The sequence below is a fragment of the Xyrauchen texanus genome, chromosome 8, assembly GCF_025860055.1.
Source record: "Xyrauchen texanus isolate HMW12.3.18 chromosome 8, RBS_HiC_50CHRs, whole genome shotgun sequence".
Taxonomy (NCBI): domain Eukaryota; kingdom Metazoa; phylum Chordata; class Actinopteri; order Cypriniformes; family Catostomidae; genus Xyrauchen; species Xyrauchen texanus.
In genome coordinates this window covers 37837993-37862373 of record NC_068283.1, presented here as the reverse complement: position 1 = coordinate 37862373, position 24381 = coordinate 37837993, and the positions used below count along the sequence as shown (strand labels likewise).

Genomic DNA, 24381 nt, shown 5'->3' with positions numbered 1-24381 from the left:
ATAGTTTTAAAGAGTCACACGCGCGAGCCTCAGATTCTTGGCAGTGGTTACGGACTGTGACGTCAGAACGAACATTTCATAAACAAACTCGCGCGCAACGGTTTTTAAGTAATTACTACATAACTCGAGACAGCAAGATAGTACGATACTGAAAAAAACCGAAACAGACTTTTTGGACAGCATGCAATATTAAATAATAATAATAAATATAAACCCGTTTGAATTAAATGTATTGTTCACCCAAAATGAAAACTCTTTCATCATTTACTCACCCTCATGCCGTCCCAGATGTGTATGATTTTCTTTCTTCTGCAGAACACAAATGAAGACTTCTAGAAGAATATCTCAGCTCTGTTGGTCCATACAATATAAGTGAATGGTGGCCAGAAATTTGAAGATTCAAAAAGCACATGAAGGCAGCATAAAAGCAATACATACATTTTATGCATTTGGCAGACACTTTTATCCAAACCACTTATTACAGGAACAATCCCCCTGGAGCAACCTGGAGTTAAGTGCCTTGCTCAAGGACACAATGGTGGTGGCCGTGGGGATCGAACCAGGGACCTTCTGATTAACAGTTATATGCTCCAGATGTTATACGACTCCAGATGTTAAATCCATGTCTTCTGAAGTGATATGATAGGTGTGTGTGAGATACAGATCAATATATAAAGGCGCTGCAAGCGTTTTTAGCATTCTGAAGCTTTTACGTGACTGAGCCGTTGAATTAGCCACGCCCCTCATTCCAAACCCCACCCTCCAAAGATAATTTTGAGACCAAAACCTTTAACCACTTTAGAGTTTTATTCAAATAATTCATACACTCATCACATACATCATGGCCACACATTTTAATTAAAAGTTATGAAATAGTAAAACAGTAAAAAAGTAAATTCATATTGTTTATATAGCCATAATTGGCAATATACAAAAACCCTTTATCTATTTCATCCTTGCTCGAGGGAAAATTACTCCATTGTGAATGATCTTAAACCAGTTTCCATCAATAAAAACAGAAATAACCTTTCCCATCACTTTTGTAACAACACTGGTAACAAAACAGCCAACATCAACTTCAGTCTTGATTCCTTTTCTTCTTAGAGCTACTCGTTCAATTCAGTGATGAAGACACGTCAAATCTTTATTTACACTCAACTGCAGTTTTGGGGTTTTTATTGAGTGGTGAACAATTGGCTAGGCACAGACTGTTTGATCGTCCACCTGCCGCTCTATGTTGGAGCAAATCTCTTAGCTTGTGCCCTCACGCGCTTCTCATAGTCCATCCTATTTTGACTGCAGGAGAAAGGAAGATGGGCATGATTCAATATAGTAAAATATTTGATATCTGTCTATGTAGTAAAATATCAGAACTGTGCATGCAGTGTTTCTCTATGTGTCTGCACGTACCAATATATCGTATAGGCCTCTGCCTGTGCTGGGTCCTGAATGTTGGGCTCATTCAGGAGCTCTTGGATGCCCAGTAAAATCTACAACCACAACAATTAAATATGGCAGTTTCTCAGTGAATCTGCAAACAACAACAACAACAACCCTTGCTGTTTATGTACGTTTGAAACATATCTCTGCGCCATAATACGCACCAAACAGAATTGTAAAAATAAATGACTTTTCCCGAACAAGTTACAAACACTCTTCCCATCTGCTGGTCGGGACTTTAAACAAGACTGCAATTCTGTTTGGTGCTGCAGCTTGTGTACACAATTATCACGTACTACACTTTTAAAGACAGACATCTAGCTCTGCATGTTTGTATTTGTGTGTGTATTTTAGCTTACTTGTTTGATAGTGATAGCTGGCCTCCAATCCTTCTCTTCCTCCAGTATGGACAGACACACTGTACCTGAAGGATAAACATTTGGGTGGAAGATGGGAGGCTCAAACTTACCTGAGGAAAAATGATGAGGGATATAATCAAGGTTCCACAAATAAAAACTTTCATGATCTTCCAACTCCATCAGAAGAGCAGTCTGTTAACACACCTTTGACAACAACTCTCTATTCTCTTAAATTAATACATGTGAATGTAAAACTTTATATAAAGGGTGAAGTGACATAAAATGAGTAAGTAAATTGCAGTAATAAGGGATAAACTTATTACATAAACTTTCTGGGCACAAAAATGCCTCCTCTCATTGAAAAAGAGCAAACTCACATTTTGGTGGGGAAGATGGGTAATCATCCTTAAAGAACATTCTGAGTTTGTAAAGACCTCCCTCCCAAAGAGTCTACAGAAAAACCGAAAGACATTTTCAAACAATTAAAAAAATGTGTGCAATATTTAACAAGTAAGGATGCACCGCTACATTGGCCATCTATATTTATCCGCCAATTACTGACCAATTTAAAACTCTCAGCAAAAAAAAAAACAAGTTCTATTGTTATATAGTGTGTACAACAAGTGCCAAGTGTACAACAAGTGCCAAAAATATTTAGAAGTACATATTTAATAATAACAATAATCTTATATTTATCTTACATAACATGTCTTAAAGGGATAGTTCACCCAAATATGAACATTCTCTCATCATTTACCCTCATGCCATGAAGATTTTTTGAAGAATATTTCAGCTCTGTAGGTCCACACAATGCAAGTGAATGGTTACAAATCTTTGAAGCTTAAAAAAACACATAAATGCAGCATAAAAGTAATCCATACGACTCCAGTGGTTTAAACCATGTCTTCAGAAGCAATGTGATAGGTTTGGGTGAGAGACATATTTACGGGTATGTCCATTTTTACTACTATAAATCTCCAACTTTGACCTGCCCTGACCAGTAGGTGGCGAAATGCGAGCATAATACGAATCGCCAAAAAGAAAAGAGATTTAGAGTAAAAAAAGGACTTAAATATTTATCCGTTTCTCACCCACGCCTATTATATCACTTCTGAAGACATGGATTAACCACTAGAGTCATATTGATTACTTTTATGTTGTCTTTATGTCCTTTTTGGAGCTTGAAAGTTCTAGTCACCATTCACTTGCATTGTATGAACCTACAGAGCTGAACTATTCTTCCAAATCGATCTGTATTCTGCAGACGAAAGAAAGTCATTTACTGCAGATCTGTGATTGCTTGTGGGTAAGTAAATGATGAGAGAATTTTCATTTTTGGGTGAACTAAACCTTTAAGGCCTTTTTGAAGAGAATGATGTTTCACATTAAAGCCTAGTTCTACTTTTAGTTTTAATTATGCATTGACAATCCTTTGCAGGCAACAGAAATCTAGATGGGAATAAACAGTTGTTTTAAGGGACAGAACAAATAATAAATGCAGGAAAGGGTTACAGGTCTGATCATAGACTTTGCATAGTAACATCAAATCATAGAATCTGATGGAAATGTCTGAACCCCTTTTGGCTCCACAAAGCCAAAGAATAAGTATCTTGTAACAACACACTGCGAGAATCCATAACATATATTGCACACGTACAGGTGTTTAGAGAGTGTAGGAGAAATATGTAACAAACTTTGAGAAATTAAGCTTTTGATCAGTAACTGTTTTCATCTGATAAATGATTAATATGAAACATTTGTGAATTCTTACACAGAACAACCTGCAAGACAGCAACCAGTCTGGCTTTAAAAGCGCTACACTCTACAGAGACTGTCCTGCTGTCAGTTACTGAAGCTCTGAGACTGGCATCCAAATCATCGGTATGCATCCTGCTGGCTCTGTCTGCTGCTTTCGACACAGTAATCACTAGCTCCGCATCCCACTATCTAAACGCAACACTTCAGACTCATGTGCCCTCCAGACGCCTGCGTTCTGCAGGTGAACGGCGCCTTGTGGTGCCATCTCATAGAGGCACAAAATCACTGTCCCAGACCTTGACCTTGACTGTTCCCCGCTGGAGAAATGACCTGTCTAATTCCACCCGAGCAGCTGTGTCCTTCGCCTCTTTCAAAAAGCAGCTAAAGACGTCTTTTTCATGAACACTCATTCATCTTCATGTTCTTTAAAAAAATAAATAATAATAAATAAGATAAAAACTTTCCTTGCTATGTGTACTGCTCAAAACTATGTGAGACTTGTATTACAGCACTAATTATATTGTTGCCCCTTCTGTTGGATGAATCACTTCTATTGTTCTCATTTGTAAGTCTGCTAAATGAATAAATGTATATGTAAATATAAGTTCAAGAGACACCATTTGGGCAGAGGGATATTAGAAAATTATTTACCCCCTTTTTGCCTGGTATTGCACACTCCCAATTCATTAGATTCATGGTGCCATCTGGGTTCTTGGTTGGCACAGCCACAAAACCCTATAGAAAAACAAGCAAAGAGAACCAGTGGCATTGCTCAGCATTCACACTGAGAAGACAATAGATCTTAGGACAGACAAATAGAATTATGATACTATTTTATTCATATGGGGTATTCTGCATTGTAGACTGACTGCACATTTTGCAAGTTTAGCTTTCACACATGTGTGTGTCTTACAAATGGATGATCTTTTCTCCAGTCTTTACGCTCCTGTGACAGTCTACTCAACGCAATTCCAGACATACTTCAACAGCGCCGTCCTCTGCACAGATAGAGAATCAACAATCAAACGTGTCATTGGTGCATCCATAAAGACAAAAATAAAGATAACAATGTGAATGTCCATGGTGTACACTATAAACACTTTCAGCGAACTAATTGCAGCAGTTTAAAGCATTAGTGTGTAGCATGTGACTTGCTTTGCTAAGCTTACACTTGTTATCTTTAACATTGGATGGCTAGCTAACAGTTGCTAACTTACCTTAAAAAAAAACCCAGAAAAATTCTCAACGTTAAAAAAATCAAATGGTCACAAAAATAAACCTTGCCACCCCGCCAATTATGACTACTGTATTATATCCAAACGTTAGATTTTTTTTTTATTAAAATTAAAAAAAAAAATAATAATCTGCCCGTGACTTTGTCAACCCGTTGGTAAAATGTTTGCAGATCTTACAACGAATTTAAAATCACGTACATTTTTACGTAACTGGTAAAGAAAAATCGGTAAACAACATTAAGTCATACATGCAGTGGAACGGAGACCAGCGCTAGTTCGTTTTTGCTCACAGGACCCTCAGGCATTATCCGGGGCGACTATCAACGAGGAAAACACGTTTAAAGTGATGCCATCCCAGATGTGTGTGACTTTCCTTCTTCTGCAGAACACAAATGACGATTTTTAAAAGAATAGCTCAGCTCTGTAGGTCCATACAATGCAAGTGAATAGTGACCAGAACTTTGAAGCTCAAGAAAGCATATAAAGGCAGCATAAAAGTGTTCCATAAGACCCCAGTGGTTTAATCCATGACTTCAGAAAAGATATGATAGGTGCGGTTCAGAAACATATAAATAATTACATCCTTTTAAAACTATAAATGTCCACTTTCACTCCCACGTTCTTCTTCTTTCAGCGATACACATGTTCGTCATGCATATTGCCACCTAGTGATGGGCGCTTTCAGTACACTACTTCATGAAACTTCAAAACCTTTACGAATCATTTGTTTCACAAAACCTTGAGTTGTGTTCTTGAAAAATTAATTTTAGAGGGACATAGATATGTTGTGATATTTAAAGAGATTTATTTGTTTTGCAAAAATAAATATGGAATTTCAACTATTGTACATGTAAACGTGCCATCAGTTTCTTTTTTATTAAGCAAACCCAATTTCATACTATTGCAAATGCAGTGGTGAACACACTCGCTAAAAAATTATATAAGTATTCCAGGTTCAATGGCAGCAGTTAAGCTCAATCGACAGCATTTGAGGCATCATATTAATTACCAAGAAACATAATTTTAACTCGTCTCTCATTTTCTTAAAAAAATAAATGAAGCAAAAATCTGTTACATTGATATTTTACATGTTACATGTTTTTTCTTCCATAGAGTAATATATATATATATATATATATATATATATATATATATATATATATATATATATATATATATGTATATCATAAGTGTTTTCAATTAGTCATCTGTTCAACAAGTCTCATAAACTGTTTTTCTTTTCCCTCAGAAATCACATGTTCCGGTGAATCCATGGTGAACCCCTCAGCACACACCCCATCATACAGACATACACCCGGATGGCCACACAGATAAGCAGCAAGGGCGATGGGACAGGCAGTCACACCTGAGCCACAGGTACCACAGAAGGGCTTCTGCAGGTCAACTCCATTCTGGTGGAAGAGCTTGGCGAGTTCCTCTACAGGAAGTTCCAGACCTGATGTTGAGCCCATGAAGCTGGTAAAGGGCATGTTAACAGAGGATATGCCCTGGTTCTGTGTCTGAGATAATGAGAAAATTGGGAAATAAGACACATGCATGTCTTGCAATGGTACACCATGTCTATGATTATTATTTCCTGCTATGCTGTATTAGGGAAATTGACCAATAGTGTTGGGTAGGTTACTCAAAAATAGTAATCCATTCCAAATTTCAAATTACTTCTCTAAAATGATAAAGTATTGATCACTTTTTCGAAAAGGTAATCACATTACTAATTACTTTTAAGGGTTACTTCCTAAAACTCAAAATAATGTCTACATTTCCTCCGTTCATTGTCGTTATCCCGACAGCTGTCACAGAAACACAAACAGACATACACATGAACACAATTCACATTTAAATGTATTTTACATAAATAATATTATTTTAGAAATATGTGTAATCCAAGTAATGTCCTTACAAGTAATTAATTTAATTGGAAGGTAGGAATAGTAACAGTAGTAATCTGATTACAAGAATTTAAATGTAATGTGTTAAATTACTTTTTATACTTAAAAAGTTTATATTACAGTAACTAATTAACTTGTAATCACATTACGCACAACACTGTTGATCAACAACTTGGACACTAACTTTGGTTTTTCATTAATATTTCAGGCTGAACACGATATGAATGTCACAGGTTCTTTACGTTTTAATTTTTTTTTAAATAACTTTCAGCTTTTTTTTGTAGTTCACTTGGAAAAAATAGTTCACCCAAAAATGATCTCATCATTTACTCACCCTCATGCTGCCATCATTTCTTCTGCATAAAAATGAAGATTTTAAGAGGAATATTTCAGCTCTGTAGGTCCATACAATGCAAGTGAATGGTGATCAAACCTTTGACGCACACTTAAAAGCACATAACGCCAGCATAAAAGTACTCCATAAGACTCCAGTGGATAAATCCATGTATTTATGCGAGAACAGACCAAAATATAGCATTTTCACTATAAATCTTGACATCAGCTCCTTGGCGATCATGATTTCAAGCTTGATTATACTTCCTATTTTACAAAGTGAGCTTAAAATCATGATCGTGCCTAGAGATTACAATAGCAAGATGTGCACTGAAAAAGGAGTGACATTTTGGTCTGTTCTCACCCAAAATCGACTGGATCGCTTCATTAGACATGGATTTAACCACTGGAGTCTTACGGATTACTTTTCTGCTGCCTACATGTGCTTTTAAGGGAGCTTCAAAGTTGTGGTCACCATTTACTTGCATAGTATGGAGCTACAGAGCTGAGATATTCTTTATAAAAATCTTAATTTATGTTCTGCAGAAGAAAGAAAGTCAAACACAAACAAATCTGGAATGGCAGGAGGGTAAATGGTAAAAGGGTGAGTAAATAATGGGATAATTCTCATTTTTGGGTGAACTGTTCCTTTAAATCTCTTGACTTAATGAAATCATCAATCACTGGTCTACTCATCATTCTTGCAATACACATGTAAACCAACAACCGCAAAGCCAACGTACTTTCCATTTGCTCATGTTCAACCCCACGAAATCTCCCATTTGCTCTGGCGTCAACAGCTTGACATGTTTTGGTTTTTATGTAGGACAGATTAGAACGTGCTCGAAAGTTCTGACCCAGAAAACGTCAAAGGACGCCTTGATCTCTGTGCGCTCTGGTGTAGTACAGTGTTACAACCAGTTCTTGAACCATCCGTCCAGAACTGATACCGAGTTATGTCTGAAGACCCTAAACATCCACCACGTGCAGAGGAAGTGCCAAAGTCGCTGGCATCGTTAACGACCACATGCGTGTTGTTCGCCATGCCCAAATTACTCAAGGAGTCGGCAAACTCGCCCTGCGTGGGCAGAAAGTGATCAGACTCGGAGCTTTTGTCACAGCATTCGTCGATGTCGAAAAACGAGTTGAGTTTTTTAAACTCGGTCGTTGCGTTTCATTTTAGGTAAATACCAAGACGCGTCTTATATTCGGAAATTTGGTCCCACTCGGTTGCTTTTGACAGCGTCTGCGAGCCATCGCGGTGCAACGAGAGCTCGAGCTGGGGCATCCATGGTGCTCATGTGCGCACTTAATTTTGTGTGGGGGTATAGCTCAGTGGTAGAGCATTTGACTGCAGATCATGAGGTCTCCGGTTCAAATCCGGATGCCCCCTTGCTTTATAGAGTTTTTGACAGGAATAACACAATATACTGGAAACATAAATATAATGTAAACATTACATACTTTCTTAGTGGATCATCAACATGTTCCTGTAGCCAGATAATATTACGCATGGCTCTATTGTTGTCTTTTGACAGAGCACATTGACCAATGGTTTTCTTGCTGGTAGTGAAATATTTGTACAGTTATTTTTCCTACAATATACTGTTACTAAGGCATGTCTAGGGTTGAATTTGTGATGATATTGAATATTAATTAAACTACATATTTAAAAAATATCCTAAACATAATTTTGAGAAATGGCCCATTAACCTGAATTTAGTGCCCTGTTTTAGTTACTCCATTTTTTGTGGCAAAAAACGGCCTGGATACTCTGCAAATCTCAGCATTTTACTTAGCGATCATTCAATTATAATTCATTATGCATTACTATGATGTGCTAATTTGCATCTTATTTGAACCTTATTGAATATTAGCCATTAGAATGTCAGGATACATTACAATGTTCTCATCCAGCCTCTGTAAAAGGAAATGCTCTTCCCAATGTTCCTACATGTCAAGGTCTCCCCTTTTCTCCCCAATTTGGAATTCCCAATGCGCTCTAAGTCCTCATGGTGGCGAAGTAACTCCTCAATCCGGTGTCGGAGGACGAATCTCAGTTGCCTCCGCGTCCGAGACCTTCAATCTTTGCATCTTATCACATGGCTTGTTGGGTACATTACTGCAGAAACATAGTGCGTGTAGAGGTTACCCCATGTGACTCTACCCTCCCTAGCAACTGGGCCAGTTTGGTTGCTTAGGAGACCTGGCTGGAGTCACTCAGCATGCCCTGGAATCAAACTCGCGACTCCAGGGGTGGTTGTCAGAGACTTTACTCGCTGAGTTACCCAGGCCCCTAGCTGATATATTCTTAAGATTACTTAAAATTCAAAAAGTCCTTGTAGAGTATTAATTGACAAAGATCCTTTAAGGCATGTACTTTTTGGCCTTTAGTCTGGGAATGATTTGCATGTCCCTGACATCATTGTGCTGCAGAAGCCAGCATAAGTATTTTTCTGTGCCCATACCCCATCCACTTGTTGGAAGAGGGATTACTTGATGCATGTTGATGTACCATTTGTATGAGTCTTCAGGTATGGCATGGTGTAAGGCCTCTCGAACCATTTCAGATATGGAGTGACATTCTCCAAGCTCTACTGTTTCCCCCAATCCAAAGAGAATGTCAGCTGCCTTGGCTTTGCTCCTGCATGAACCTTCAATATATGCTTGGTAGAAGGGCAATCCAAGATGATCCATTTCTGTCAACCAAACAGCTCCTCAATAATTCTAAATCAGGACTTTTCTCCTTTACAAGTTAGCTTTCTGCCAAACTGGGGTTGTCCCTGCTGAACAAACTCAATGCATTCAGATGAAGGCATTATGTGAATGGCTTGGTCTAAGGTTACTCTTAGAAGAGGTCTTTCTAAACTCTTCAATAGTTCTTGAGCATGGGATAGTGTACCAGCTGTATTTAAGATAATGTTGTAATCAAATGAGCAACATAGCCTCCAGCTATACTCATGGCAGCATCTATATCACCAAGGAGCTCACGCTCAACATGGTAAAACTGGTTTAGATGTGTAGCATCAGGATCCTCCCCTCTGAAAGTGGGTGACACATAGGAAACCCCAGGAAGACAATCCTGAAACCTCAAAAAGTACTCTAATACAAACTGCATAGAGTCAGCCAGATATACATCCTGGCATAGCAGGTTGACAAACACAGGCTCAGAATCTGACCATTGAAGAGGAAATAGTGTCAGTTGTGATGGTGTCAATGCATAAGTATACTTGCATTTGTTGTGGAAGTACTCTAATTTGCTATGAAACAGGGTGTTTTGGATTTGAAAGAGATTGTGATACCGTTTGCTTTTGATGGCTGATGTAGCTTGAGTCTGGGGTTTTTCCAGGGCTGAGGGGGAGTAGTTTTTGTGTTCTTCATGTGTATCTCTGTAAGGTCCTCTGTGCTGACTATGGGACCATCTAAATATGTTACATATCCTGTATAAGATGATCAGAACTGAGAATCCATAGGCCACTGGACTGATGATTGAACTAATGGAATCAGCTTGGCATGGGCATAGTCGATTTCAAAGCCTTCAAAAATGAGAGCCACACCATGAGCATTTATTCCCTCTTTCACAAGATGAGCAACCTTTCGTGTTGCCACAATTAGAGATATTTAATCAATCTCATCCAGATGGAAGATGTCACTGGTTAGTTGTTTTCTAGGTACTAGAACTGTAAGGCCTGGTGCATTTGGAAATGGAGTAAGGAACGCTACATGTTCACTATCTTCCACAGAAACACCACTGTTGCTCCTCACCACAGATGATGCAGGGGAAAAGGCCACAATCAGAGGGTTCTCCATGAAAATAGAAGCAAGAAGGGGCATTAGGTGTCGGAAGTCGAGAGTGAATCTTTGCCTGCACATGGTCAAGATCAGTATCTTCACAACGTGCACCTCTTTTGGAGCTACAGTAACCGGGGTCATAGGAATTGAACTCTCTTTCCTCTGAAAGGTGAGGCTTCCAGTTGGGTCCTAGGCCATGTAAAGGCACGATTTTAATGTAAGCAGGCTTGTCCAGTTCTGGCATTGAAACAAGGGCACAGTGATGCACACCAAGTTTCTCACATTAGAGGTTAGCAACTGTCTTTGCCCCTTGCAACATTGTTACATAGTCAGGTACTGCTAACTGAAAGATGCTACTAGGCCCATTAAGGGTCTTTTGAGTGAGGACAGTTACTCCTGGGGTCCAAGGATTAGACTGTAGTTGAGCCACTAATTCATTTGTCTCCCAAATAACATTTGAAAAGCTCTTCATAGGTCTCAAAACCTCAGTTTGGGGAATGCCATTGACTGCTGAACCAACTAGAATCACCCCAGCATTGGTTTCAATAACAGCTTCACCGTGATAGTCAACAGCAATAATTCCAGCACACTTCTTTTCCAGATCATTATGGATCACTTCCTGACAAGCCTGACTGAGACTGTAACCTTTGAGGTTGTATAAACTGGCTAACTTGTGAGCAACTGTTTGGCACAAGAAGGCATCAACATCACCAGAGCATGTCACTGCAAGTTTCTCATCAGCATATATTCCTGCCCCCACGATAGCCATGTCACCGACTCTGCCTTTCAACTTGCCAACTAAACCTCCAGTGGATGTGGCTGCTGCTAACTTGCCAAATTTATCCAATGCAACTGCACCAACAGATTGAGGGTGATTATTTTTCCAGTAACTGACTTCATAATCAATTCCTTGTACTTCACATCAATGTCAAAGTACTCTGACTGCAGTGTTGTTTTTTCCTCTCCAAGTCTGTCCAGAAACACCTCTGCACCTTCTCCAATCAGTAATGAGTGCACACTCTTTTCCATAACGCAACAAGCTGATTTTTTTTTTGGGGGGGGGGGGTTCACTTTATGCATGCAAGCCACTGATCCAGAGTTCTTCCAATGTCCATCCATTATGGTGGCTTCCATCTCGTGCTCTTTATCACTGTTATATACTGATCCCTTGCCAGCATTGAACAAGAAGCAGTCCTCCATTGCTACTACAGTTCTTTGTACTGCATCCAGGCTACTACCTCCATTATTAAGCACTTGTGCTCCAATAGTTAGGGATGTTTGAAGGGCAAATTCGATGAAACCAGTCACCTTCTGATACAAATTAATTTCCTCTCCTGTCCCACCATGAATCACCAGTGAAATCTGGCTTAATTTTTTGAGCATTGTCAGAAGCCAAAGAGGATTGGACCATTGTTTTATTATGTTTTTGTATTTGTTTTTGCACAGAAATACTGGCTACATCTTCCTCTGGAGGTCCATTTACTAGTCTTTCTTCATTGTCTTGCAGTAGACAGTCGATGGCTCCATCTGCCCTGCTATGACGTACCTTAATGCCAGGAGCAGTAAAAAAAAAACATGAAAGTGTTTTTTGACAAATTAACAAATTAGGATGGAAACCTATTGGTAACAAATATGAAAGTGCTTTTTATCACATCTCTTTTTGTGTTCCACAGAAGAAAGTCACTCAAGTTTGGAATAACATGAGGGTGAGTACATAATGTTAGAATTTTCATTTTTGGATTAACTAGCTCGATACAATTACAGTGTACTAATTGAAAGTGCTGATCATAAAAATTCACCTTTTTTCATACCTTGTCATAGTATCTCAAACATTTGCCATCTCCTAGGTGGACAGCATTGAGAGTATCTGCAAGATTAGCTGGTGCTGGGCAGTCAGAACTGCACTCTCTATAATTCCAGTGATGTTGCTGCTTCTCCCACTGCTTTTAAGATGTCTATTCTCACAGCATGCCAGGCTTGACGATGAAGAGACGACAGACCACAAATAGTGGTTGGGTCTTGAAAAGGGGCTGCTGCTGGATGACTCACTGCATGGACCAATTGGGTGTAGATGTCATAGAGAGGTAAAGGAGAAAGAGATTCCCCTGAACATAAAATTTGGATTGGAAATATACCCCCTTGGCAGGTCAGTATTGCATGATGTCTGTCTGGGTATATCTGGAACATGAAGGCCAAATAAACATGTCATTAAGATGAGCAAATACATCTGAAATGTACTTTATCCCATAGGGAAACATGTTTACATTTACATTACAATTGCATTTGGCAGATGGCTTCATCCAAAGCAACTCCAGATGCATTCGAAGCATGCATTAGTTAGTAGAGCTGTTATATATTTGTAATAAGATGTTCAAACATCATTACATCAATGCAAAGGCCAACCAGGAGGGCTAATTCGCCATGGTAATTTCCTTGGGTTTTTAGAATAGTGTTTTTTGGGTGGAAATTCTGAATGGATTTGAATGAGTAAAATAAGGTTTGTTTTTAACATTATTGAAGAGTCTTAAATGGACTCAAGATGGCGCCGAGTATGGCTGCTGCGTTGCGAGCTCCGTTACAACACTGCGGTTTATTGTTTGTTTTGTTTACAGTTCTTAGTTTTTTTGTCTTGGATGTTGTCTGCCTTATTGTTTACGACAGACAAACGCTTTTGGACATTGGTTCTACAATTACACATCGAAAACCGGACTTCAAATTCCTTAATGCCGACCCGCTGTTTACAAACACGCCGGCGGAGCCCTTTGTCTGGGCTGCTCGGCCGCGGAAACGCAGAAGGAAAAGAGGAAAATGAGCCGGCGTTCTCATCAGAGTAAGACGTCGTGCAAATTGACCCCGCTACCCAGTATACTACTGGCAAATGTTCAGTCTCTGGACAACAAGCTCTGCGAGCTGAGAGCCGGATCTCTTTCCAACGAGAGACGAGATTGCTGTGTTATCTGCCTTACAGAAACCTGGCTGGCTGCGGAGATTCCAGACTCGGCCATCGAAATCACGGGCTTTTCCGTGCACCGAGCGGACAGAGCGAAAGACCTCTCCGGTAAAAGCAGAGGTGGTGGTGTGTGTTTTATGATCAACAAATCATGGTGTGATCAGAGGAATGTACATTTCATCAAGTCTTTCTGCTCTCCTGATCTGGAATATCTCATGCTTCTGTGTCGACCATTCTGGCTGCCGAGGGAATTCACAGCGGTCATCATCACAGCTGTGTACATCCCCCCACAAGCCGACACAGACCGGGCACTCAGGGAACTGTATGGGAGTATAAGTGAGCAGGAAACCGCGCACCCTGAGGCTGCGTTCATTGTTGCCGGGACTTTAACAAAGCCAACTTCAAAACAATCGCTCCAAAATACCACCAACACATAAAGTTCAACACACGAGGGACCGGGTTTTAGACCATTGTTACTCTCCTTTCGGGATTGCTACAAATCCCTCCCCGCCCCCATTTGGCAAATCGGATCATTCTTCCATTCTACTTCTACCTGCTTACAGGCAGAAACTAAAACGGGAAGCACCCACCCTCAGAACGATCCAGTGCTAGTCGGACCAATCAGACTCTGCGCTACAAGACTGTTTTGATCACGCGGACTGGGAGATGTTCCGGTCCGCCTCTGATGACGACATGGAGGTTTACGCTGACAGCGTAACGTGTTTCATCAGGAAGTGCGTAGAGGACGTTGTTCCGACCAAAACTATACGGATATACCCCAACCAGAAGCCATGGGTTAACGGCGAGGTTCGCGCGGCACTCACTGCGCGGACCTCCGCTTTTAATTCTTCTAACACGGAGGAGCGTAAACAAGCCAGTTATGCCCTCCGTAACACCATCAGTGAAGCCAAACGCCAGTACAGGCACAAACTTGAAGGTCAGTTCAACACCACTGACTCCAGAAGTATGTGGCAGGGAATTAACACAATCACGGACTACAAACGGAATAAAGTCTCTGCCATGAACACCGCTGCATCTCTCCCGGACGAACTTAATACATTTTATGCTCGTTTTGAGGACTACACCACCGCCCTCGCGGAGAGAGCACTCGCGGCTGTCGCTACAGAGGTTGATTCACTCTCCGTCTCTGTTGTGGATGTAACCCGATCCTTCCGACGGGTGAACATCCGTAAAGCTGCGGGTCCGGACGGCATTCCGGGCCGCGTCATCAGAGCGTGTGCGAATCAACTGGCTGGTGTTTTTACGGACATTTTCAATCTGTCCCTCTCCCTGTCTGTAGTCCCCACATGCTTTAAAACATCAACCATTGTGCCTGTACCAAAGCAAGCCACAATCACTTGCTTAAATGACTGGCGTCCTGTTACTCTGACCCCCATCATCAGCAAATGCTTCGAGAGGTTAATCAGAGATCACATCTGCTCTGTTCTGCCCCCCTCTTTGGACCCATTGCAGTTTGCCTACCGCAACAACCGCTCCACCGATGATGCCATTGCATCTACAATACACACTGCTCTCTCCCATCTGGAAAAAAGGAACACATATGTGAGAATGCTGTTTGTAGACTACAGCTCAGTATTCAACACCATAGTGCCCTCCAAGCTTGATGAGAAACTCCGGGCTCTGGGCTTAAACAGCTCGATGTGCAGCTGGATCCTGGACTTCCTGTCAGGCAGACATCAGGTTGTTAGAATGGGCAGCAACACCTCGTCATCACTGACCCTCAACACTGGAGCCCCACAGGGCTGTGTTCTCAGCCCACTCCTGTATTCCCTATACACACATGACTGTGTGGCAACACATAGCTCCAATGTCATCATTAAGTTTGCTGACGATACGCCGGTGGTAGGTCTGATCACTGACAATGATGAAAGAGCCTACAGAGAGGAGGTGCACACTCTGACACGCTGGTGTCAGGAGCACAACCTCTCCCTCAACGTCAGTAAAACCAAGGAGCTTGTTGTGGACTTCAGGAAGAAAGATGGAGAACACAGCCCCATCACCATCAATGGAGTACCGGTGGAGAGAGTCAGCAGCTTCATGTTCCTCGGTGTCCACATCACTGAAGAACTCACATGGTCCATCCACACTGAGGCCGTTGTGAAGAAGGCTCACCAGCGCCTCTTCTTCCAGCTTAGGAAGTTTGGAATGAACCAACACATCCTCACATGGTTCTACACCAGCACTGTAGAGAGCATCCTGACTGGCTGCATCACCGCCTGGTATGGCAATAGCACCGCGCACAACTGCAAAGCCCTGCAAAAGGTGGTGTGAACTGCCAGGAACATCATCGGAAGTGAGCTTCCCTCCCTCCAGGACATATATACCAGGCGGTGTGTGAAAAAAGCTCGGAGGATCATCAGAGACTCCAGTCACCCGAGTCATGGGCTGTTCTCACTGCTACCTTCAGGCAGGCGGTATCGCAGCATCAGGACCCGCACCAGCCGACTACATGATAGCTTTTTCCCCCAAGCAATCAGACTGTTGAACACTTGATCTATCAGGATCAATAATCAGCACTGCACTTTATTCAACTGTAATCTCACACTGGACTGTCAACATATTCTCCTCAATATACTACTTCATATATATATATATATATATATATATATATATATATATATATATATCATATACTCCTTACTTATTGTATTGCATATTATGTATTCTATATTGTATTCTATATTGTGTGTATTGTATATAATTATCGTGTTGTGTAAGTATGTGTACATTTGATATGTAAATTGTGTTGTGTAAGTATGTTGTTTATTGTAATTGGTATATGTTTCGTCACTGTCATGACTGCTATGTTGCTCGGAACTGCACACAAGAATTTCACCTACTGTTGCACTTGTGTACATGGTAGTGTGACAATAAAGTGATTTGATTTGATTTGATTTGATTTGATTATGGTCATACCTCAAATGTGAATTTTGAAGCTGTTGTTTTAAAAAAATATATAATTTGCAAACAATGTGCTTCAAAAGAATACTGTGGAGATGGGGACGTGGCCGAGTGACGTCTAAGGAGAGTCAGGCCAGGAGAGGAAGGTTCACTGTACAGATTTGCAACCACCCACAGTACAGCTGTAGCCCTCTCTATCCGTGCGCTCTCCCCCTTTAGCTTAGAGGAGGCAGGATGGAAGGAATAGCTGTGGAATTGGGCAGGGTATTGTGGCAGGAGAGCAGCCGCTTTTTTAATTCCTCAGTCACCAGTTCTCACGCCCAGAGGCATGTGCCTTCAGATGTTCTTGGGCTTCCTTGAGTGCATCTCTCTGCTGAAGGAGGGCATTTTTATAGTGTTGGTACTGCTCAGGATTCAAGATGAGCTGAAGCACCCAGCTAGCCTCCTGCAGAGTAACATCCAGTTCTGGAATGGTATAATCAAGTAGCGCCATCCTGAAAAAAAAGCAAAGCACCAAAAATGAATGCCACGTAATAAAGCTACATTTGCTATGTCTGACCACAGTATATATATACATATTGTTAATGTATAATACAATTAATGAGTGCTAGTGTCGTAACTTTCTGCTAAGACTGTAAGATCTCCAAAACAGAGGATTATACAGTGTATTGCATTGGCTGGGTGTGTATAGTGTTGTTCATGAGTCATGTGATTTTAATTTTGAACTATGTTTGAATGATTACAACCATTTTTTAGCATACATTTGGTACATTACATTTTCGTTAAACGTAATCCAATAACTTCATTACATTCAATTTAAAGCACAAAATACTTATTGTGGTTATGGACTTTGACATTGCAAGCATGGTTCAAATGAATACAATAGATCTGAGTATGAGCACAATTAAGCTACATGATGTCCCATGCACATGCTCCATATTAACTTCTGCCTCACTACTTTTTGACCATGCGGCCATAATCAGATTCAGAATAAGAATGACCTTTATTGCCAAGTATCCTTACACATACAAGGAATTTGTCTTGGTGACAGAAGCTTCCAGTGCACAAACAATACAACAACAAGACAAAAAAAATAGTGAATAGAAAATATAAGTATAAATAAAAATACACAATATATATATTTACATATATATATATATACACGTATGTGCAAATACAAATCTGTTATGTACAGATGCAGGGGAATGTATGACAGAAGAGGCAGGGTATGTTGGATAAATATAAATAGAATAAGCTGTGTGTTGCACATAATTATTGCTTAATGGGTCAGCTTTAAGTGTTCATGAGACAGATAGCCTGAGGGAAAAAACTGTTCTTGTGCCTGACGGTTCTGGTGGTCAGTGCTCTGTAGCGCCGGACAGAAGGCAACTGTTCAAAAAGGTGGTGGGCTGGGTGAGCGGGGTCCAGAGTGATTTTTCCAGCCCTTTTCCTCACTCTGAAAGTGTACAGTTCTTGAAGGGAAGGCAGTGGGCAACCAATAATCCTCTCATCGTCTTGGATGAGGCCAATGACAGTAATATCATCTGCAAACTTCAGGAGCTTGATCGGGGGTGGGGTGTGTGGGGGAGGTACTTCTTAAAAAATGAATACATTTGTGTAAGTTTTTTACTGAAAAATGTAAAAGAAATAATTTTTTTAATTATTTAAAAAAAAAAAGTGAAATGGAATAGACGGAAGTTACACGGTTTGTCCGCGGATCCTCAATCGTCCACCTTTGGATATTTTATTTTCTCATTTTTGTTTTGAAATAACCAATAAACCGTTAATTTATCACATTTATGTTATCTCTAACACATCACAACAATTTATGTTGTATCTGCTTGTTTTTCAATTTAAAAAGAAATAGCCAAAAACAAGAAAACCATTTTTTTTCTTGCATACATACAGTATAAACCGAGTTTATAAAGTTATAAATATGTATATTTTTCTTATAAAAATGCATATTAACCCTCTGGAGCCGTATGGATTACTTTTTTGATGGTTGATGCACTTTTTTGGGCTTCAAAATCTAAGGTACCATTCACTCCCATTATAAAGCTGGGTAGAGCCAGGATATTTTTTATATAACTCTGATTGTGTTTGGCTGAAAGAAGAAACTAATATACACCTAGGATGGATTGAGGGTGAGTAAATTATGGGATAATTTTCATCTTTGGGTGAACTAACCCTTTAAGAGGCCATAACATGCTTTTGCATATTTCTTCCCAACATTATTATAATTACTGTTTTGCTAGTTTGGGTTTATACACATTAGGATGTTAATTTGTACTTTGTTGTGTAAAAAGTAATTCAAAGTTCTCTAATAAGTTTTGGGGGGTACTGGAGGGTCTCGCCTAGGGTGCCAAACGGGGTAGGACCGGCACTGAACAAATGAATATTTTAGTGTACAGTTATACAATTCCCTATGCTGAATGCACTAGTCCGATAAGTGGCGGTATACGCCAACGGCATTCCACCCGCCATAAAATACGGAAAGAAGAAGAAGAAGAAGAAGAAGCTTCGCCAGTCAGTCATTTAGTTCCGGAGCAGTGCTGCTGGGCGATCTGTACTGAAGGCTAATCAAACCTTCATCCTTGAAAAGCTACACACTTTCCCCTCAGACACATTCAAACGTGAGTTATGGGGTTTATTAGGCTCTGGCATGAGTTTATAAAGTCTTTGGGACTTCAGAGTTTCCGATGATTCAAATATATCCACATTAATAGAAGGTCACTGGACATGTGGCTAGCTAACCGGTAGCATATCAATAACTGCTGCTCTTTTTCATGATGGACTCTGTTTTATACGAATTCACTTGAACTGTTCCCTGTTGAGCTTATTATTAGTCCAAAGTTTATTGTTTATTTAGACTGACATAAATAAAGGGTAGCTGTGGAATAGGCTTTATTGCAGAGAATATCAGTGGCAGTGGGTGTGTAGATACTAGCAGCCCGGTCTCCTTTAATAGACCTTAAAACGTTTGTTTCCTCTTAACACTGCAAAGGTGGCACAGAAGCTGCATCTGAAGTGGCATTTAAGTGTACACAGACTGTTTAATGCTGCTCAGAGGTGGCTTAAACGCATTTACACAGTGATTACATTCATGTATAATTAATGTTTTAGATATAAATGTATCAGTGCACAAGTATAAAACGAATGGAAATCTGAAATGATTCTTTTAAATATTAAAATAAATGATTAAAAATGTATGTTCTGTCATGACAGCAAGAACGTCTGATGCTGCATTTCATTTACACAGAACCAAAACAGCCTTTGCAAGTGGCTGAGCTGGGTCAGAGCAGCAATTTAATCTGGCTTTTATGCTGCATTGCGTCTTCACACAGAAATGTAAGCAGACACAGAACAGCCTTAACAGGGCTGTATAAAGATGCCTTAAGTGCATCAATTGAATCCTTTTTTTTTTTTTTTTTTAAAGATACATCATGTGTGTTAGAGACTTTTAATTAATGCACATGATCTACAACCCCAATTCCGGAAAAGTTGGGGCAGTATGAAAAATGCTTATACAAACAAAAAAGTAGTGATTTGTAAATTATATTCACCCTTTGCTTTATTGAAAGCACTACAACTAAACATATGATGTTTTACCTTGTGAATTATATATATATTTTTAAATGTACAGTAATTTCAAATCAGATGATTGCAACATACTCCAAAAAAGTTGGGACAGACGAGTGTTTACTACTGTGAAACATCACCATTGCCATTCATCCATTATGCAGGTCTTTAGCTGAACAATTGTACAGAGTCTTCGTTGCCATCTAATGCGCTTCATAATGCACCACACACTCAACTGGAGATGGTCAGGACTGCAGGCAGGCCAATCTAGCACCCACATTCTTTACTTATTCAGCCAGTATATGGTTTGAAGTTGTCCTGCTAAAAATGTCGGGAAATCCCTGGAAAAGACGGTGCTGGATGGCAGTATATGCTGCTCCGAAATTGGTACATATCTGTTTGCATTAATGTTGCCCTCACAGATGTGCTAGTTACCCTTGCCATGGGCACTGACACACCCCTGGCCCATATAGACACTGGCTTTTGGACCTGACACTAATAACAGCTTGGATGGTCCTTTTACTCTTTGGCCTGGAGAACGGCTGTGGTTTTTAAAAAACTATTTGAAATGTGGACTCTTCGGACCAAAAAACAAGGTTCCATTGTTCTACTTTCATCTTAAAATGAGCCCAGAGAAGTCGGCAGCGCTTCTGGACAGTGTTGATGTAGGGCTTCTCCTTTGCATAGTAAAGTCTTAACTTGCATCTGTGGATGCAGCATCGAGTGATGTTGACTAACAAAGGTTTACTAAAGTTATCCCAAGCCCATGTTCATGATATCCATTACAGATTAATTATGTTTTTGAAGACCGTGATGTTTGAGTGATCAGAGATCACACGCATTCAGAAGTGGTTTTCGTCTTGCTCTTTATGCACGAGAGTTGACCAGATTCTTTGAGTCTTTTAACTATATTGTGCACTGTAGAGGGTGAAATGCCTTAAATCCTTCCAATTTGTCTTTGGGGAACATTGTTCTTATAGTGCTGGATTATATACTGAAGCATCTGTTGGCAAATTGACAAGTAGGGCTGGGCGATATGGCCAAAATTGTTATCACTATAATCTTTTTCATATTGTTCGATATCGATATTTATCATGATATACATTTACACATTGCACTTTATTTTTTTATTTCAAAGTTGATGGAAGAAAATAAGAAAAAATGTATTCTAAACAGTCAAAATAGTCTCTACAAAACTGCACAGGGGGTCCAGAGATGGCCAAAGCAGTGGGGTCTGCGGGATCTTTTACCAATTTTACCATCTTTTACCGTTTATCAATTGAAAATGAATGTTAACAGATCATCTGTTTGTTCTGAAGCAAAGTGACATCAGTCCAGTATTTGTTGGAATATTTTTACATTAAAATGAAATATTTTTAATATTTCTTTAGATTCAGATACCCAAGTATGGGGCAAAGAAGCCCTTGTGACTGTGGAATGATGCTGAATGTGGGTTCAGGGGTGTCCCGAGAGAAAATGTAGAAAAAGTTTTTTAAAAAATGTAAAAAACATTTATATATTTTCATTAAAGTGAGAGACTAGTCTACCAACTAGTAATGTTTTAGTCTTTCCTTATCCATTCCAGACATCTAATTAATTTTAACAAAATTAGAACAGAAATCAAAAAATTTGTTTATTCGATTTGTTTATTATTAAAGACTCGTAACATGCTGATTAATAAAGATACATTTAGAAGGGAAAAACGTTATGGTCTAAAAGGTGCTTTGAAACGACGTTAACTCATGCGGCGCTTCATGTCTACACACATGCAGGAAGAGGCAACGCGTGCGGAGCGGGACAGGGCAGAAATTATGCACGTCTGTTGCTAGAGAACAATATTCAAGATTACATCACAGAAAAATCAGAGCTGTTGTCCACATCGCTGTTGTCCACATCGCTGTTGTTCTGTCGCGCTCTTCACACTTCATGACACTCAAAGTTCATTGTTAATTTCAGGAATAATTCACTCAAAAATGCAAATTCTCATAATTTACTCGCCCTCATTCCATCTCAGAAGTGTATGACTTTCTTTCTTCTGCAGAACACAAATAAATGTTTTTAAGAAGAATAATTCAGCTCTCTAGGTCCATACAATGCTAATGAATGTTGGCCAGAACTTTGAAGCTCCAAAATGCAGATAAAGTTAGATAAAAGTAATCCATAAGACTCCAGTGGTTAAATCCATGACTTTAGAATCAATATGATAGGTGTGGATGAGAAACAGATCAGTATTTATGTTATTAATTTTTTTAACTAAGTCTCCATATTCACTTTTTTGACTTCCACATTCATCTTTTTGTTTTTTGGCGATTCACGTTCTTAGCGTGCATATCACCATCTACTGGTGGGTGGTCAAAATTGAAGATATTTTGTAAAAAAAAAAAAAAAGGACTTGTATATTGATCTGTTTCTCAGTCACACCTGTTATATCACTTCTGAAGATAAGGATTAAACAACTGGAGTCCTATGGACCCTGTTTACACTTGTATGATCATGTGGTCATACAAAACACATCACTGTTTACACCTGGTACTTCACACACAATCATGTGGTCATACAAAACACATCACTGTTTATGCCTGGTCACTTAAATGCATCTCCTGTGACCACTTGTGTTCGGATTTCGACGGGAGGGTATAACACTAACTCTGTCAGCCGGCTTTAGGCTGAGCTGAATACGTTCTCAGAGTTGTGTAGTGACAGCCATCTGGAACTAAATGCTTCTGAGATGGAGATGAACATTGATTTGTGCAGGGGAAAATCAACCATTTAATTAGCTAGAGGTTAGTGGTTAATCTATTGAGAGGGTGGAGATATAAGTACCTTGATACCATGATTGTTCATAATCTCACCTTTAAAACAAATATTGTGCCCACAATGTCTGTTTTTCCTCCGGAAACTCTGAAAGCTCCACGTTCATCAATTAGTCTTACAAGCTTTTTATTTAAAGTATTCACAGCGCTTCATTTTTTCCACTGATTAGATAATCGCATGAATAAGTAGGTGTACAAGTGTTCCTAATAAAGTGGTCGGTGAGTGTCTGTCATCAATCATATTAGATGTATGAACACATTTATTTGTTATGCATGTTAGCAATGTAATCCTAACTGTGATGTTGCCTTTTTATATTTACTGTCCAGGTGTGTGTGAGACGTCTGTCTCGGCCTGCTCTGAACTCTCCCTGATGGGCGGCTGGTCCCGCAGTGCCGTGCTGCAGCTGTACAGAGCGCTGCTCCGTGCAGGGCGACACCTACAGTACACAGACCGTGACTACTACTGCCGGGCTGTGACTCGAGAGTTTCGCCGCTGTCAGACTCTCAGCGCCCCGGCAGAGAGGGAAGAAGCGTTGAAGAGAGGCCAGTTTTTCCTCAGCAGTGGTCTGGGGGGTTTGGTATAGAAGAGAAGGTGAGTTTAGGTCTTTTGTGTTTATCACCACTGGACGATCTGACCGCTAGTGGGTACATTGTCTTCTACTGTCTTGTTTTGGAAAGACAAATAAATGATTATGTGTGTGTGTTAGACAGAAATATAATTGTGCCAACATATTGATTTAATTAAAGAAATTGATGTCTTGGACCGAATCATTTAGAAAAGCAGCCAATATGTGCCCAGCATATAGATGGGAAATCCTTAAATACTGTTTAAAAAGCATCCCAGGGTGATACCTCAAGAAGTTGGTTGAGAAAATGTGACGAGTACTGTAGCGTGGAGGAGTGCAGGGACGGCCCGGAATGACGCCAGATAGCCTGTAAGCGTCCCTAAACTTTTGAATGATAGTGTGTGAAAATTATAAGAGAAAATTAATTTTAAAACCAATTAAGAACAAGAAATGAGAATAATAAGTAATGAAATTAAATATAAGTAAATTATTAAAGTAAAGAAAAATAATACAGAAATAAAATTATGCAGTACAATCAGTAAGTGCAGCACCGTGTTCAGTCTGTAAATGTTAAACAGAAGTGTTTTCAGTCTGTAATTGAATGTGGCTTCTGTAGCACATCTAACCTCTTCTGGAAGCTGGTTCCAGCTGCAGGTGGCATAATAGCTAAACGCTATTATGCCACCACAAAATTATTTCACAAAATAATGTGAAAATATTATGT

At 39.8% G+C, this 24381-nt stretch overlaps 2 protein-coding genes, 1 non-coding gene and 2 pseudogenes across 4 annotated transcripts; 2 read left to right on the top strand and 3 right to left on the bottom strand.

The window, feature by feature from the left end:
• Positions 1 to 797: 797 nt before the first annotated feature.
• Positions 798 to 5312, bottom strand: LOC127647498 (SUMO-conjugating enzyme UBC9-like). Its single transcript, XM_052131767.1, has 7 exons — positions 4775 to 5312; positions 4471 to 4555; positions 4209 to 4292; positions 2177 to 2249; positions 1800 to 1909; positions 1411 to 1490; positions 798 to 1296 (listed from the first exon to the last, which is right to left on the bottom strand). Exons 2-7 carry the CDS (start codon positions 4534 to 4536, stop codon positions 1233 to 1235), a joined length of 477 nt encoding a protein of 158 aa, XP_051987727.1. The 5' UTR covers positions 4537 to 4555; positions 4775 to 5312; the 3' UTR covers positions 798 to 1232.
• A 676-nt stretch (positions 5313 to 5988) lies between these two features.
• LOC127648157 (3-mercaptopyruvate sulfurtransferase-like) lies at positions 5989 to 8327 on the bottom strand (annotated as a pseudogene).
• Positions 8328 to 8356: 29 nt separating this feature from the next.
• Positions 8357 to 8428, top strand: trnac-gca (transfer RNA cysteine (anticodon GCA)). Its single transcript has one exon. It is a non-coding gene; the product is annotated as a tRNA-Cys (tRNA).
• A 974-nt stretch (positions 8429 to 9402) lies between these two features.
• On the bottom strand, positions 9403 to 15057 carry LOC127648156 (uncharacterized; annotated as a pseudogene).
• Positions 15058 to 19248: 4191 nt separating this feature from the next.
• On the top strand, positions 19249 to 23675 carry LOC127647500 (MIEF1 upstream open reading frame protein-like). 2 transcript variants are annotated; one of them, XM_052131769.1, is made up of 3 exons: positions 19249 to 19332; positions 23262 to 23310; positions 23419 to 23675. In XM_052131769.1, exon 3 carries the CDS (start codon positions 23463 to 23465, stop codon positions 23673 to 23675), a length of 213 nt encoding a protein of 70 aa, XP_051987729.1. In that variant the 5' UTR covers positions 19249 to 19332; positions 23262 to 23310; positions 23419 to 23462. The 2 variants fall into 2 exon arrangements, with proteins under 2 accessions (XP_051987729.1, XP_051987730.1); XM_052131770.1 differs by lacking the exon at positions 23262 to 23310.
• Positions 23676 to 24381: the final 706 nt, after the last annotated feature.

Coding starts and splice junctions, on each gene's coding strand:
- LOC127647500 (XM_052131770.1), top strand. CDS start 23,463: ATGGGCGGCTGGTCCCGCAGTGCCGTGCTGCAGCTGTACAGAGCGCTG.
- LOC127647498 (XM_052131767.1), bottom strand. CDS start 4,536: ATGTCTGGAATTGCGTTGAGTAGACTGTCACAGGAGCGTAAAGACTGG. Junction 1,910..2,176: donor CCCATCTTCCCCACCAAAAT/GTGAGTTTGCTC, acceptor ATTTTTCCTCAG/GTAAGTTTGAGCCTCCCATC. Junction 1,491..1,799: donor CAGCTATCACTATCAAACAA/GTAAGCTAAAAT, acceptor TTGTGGTTGTAG/ATTTTACTGGGCATCCAAGA.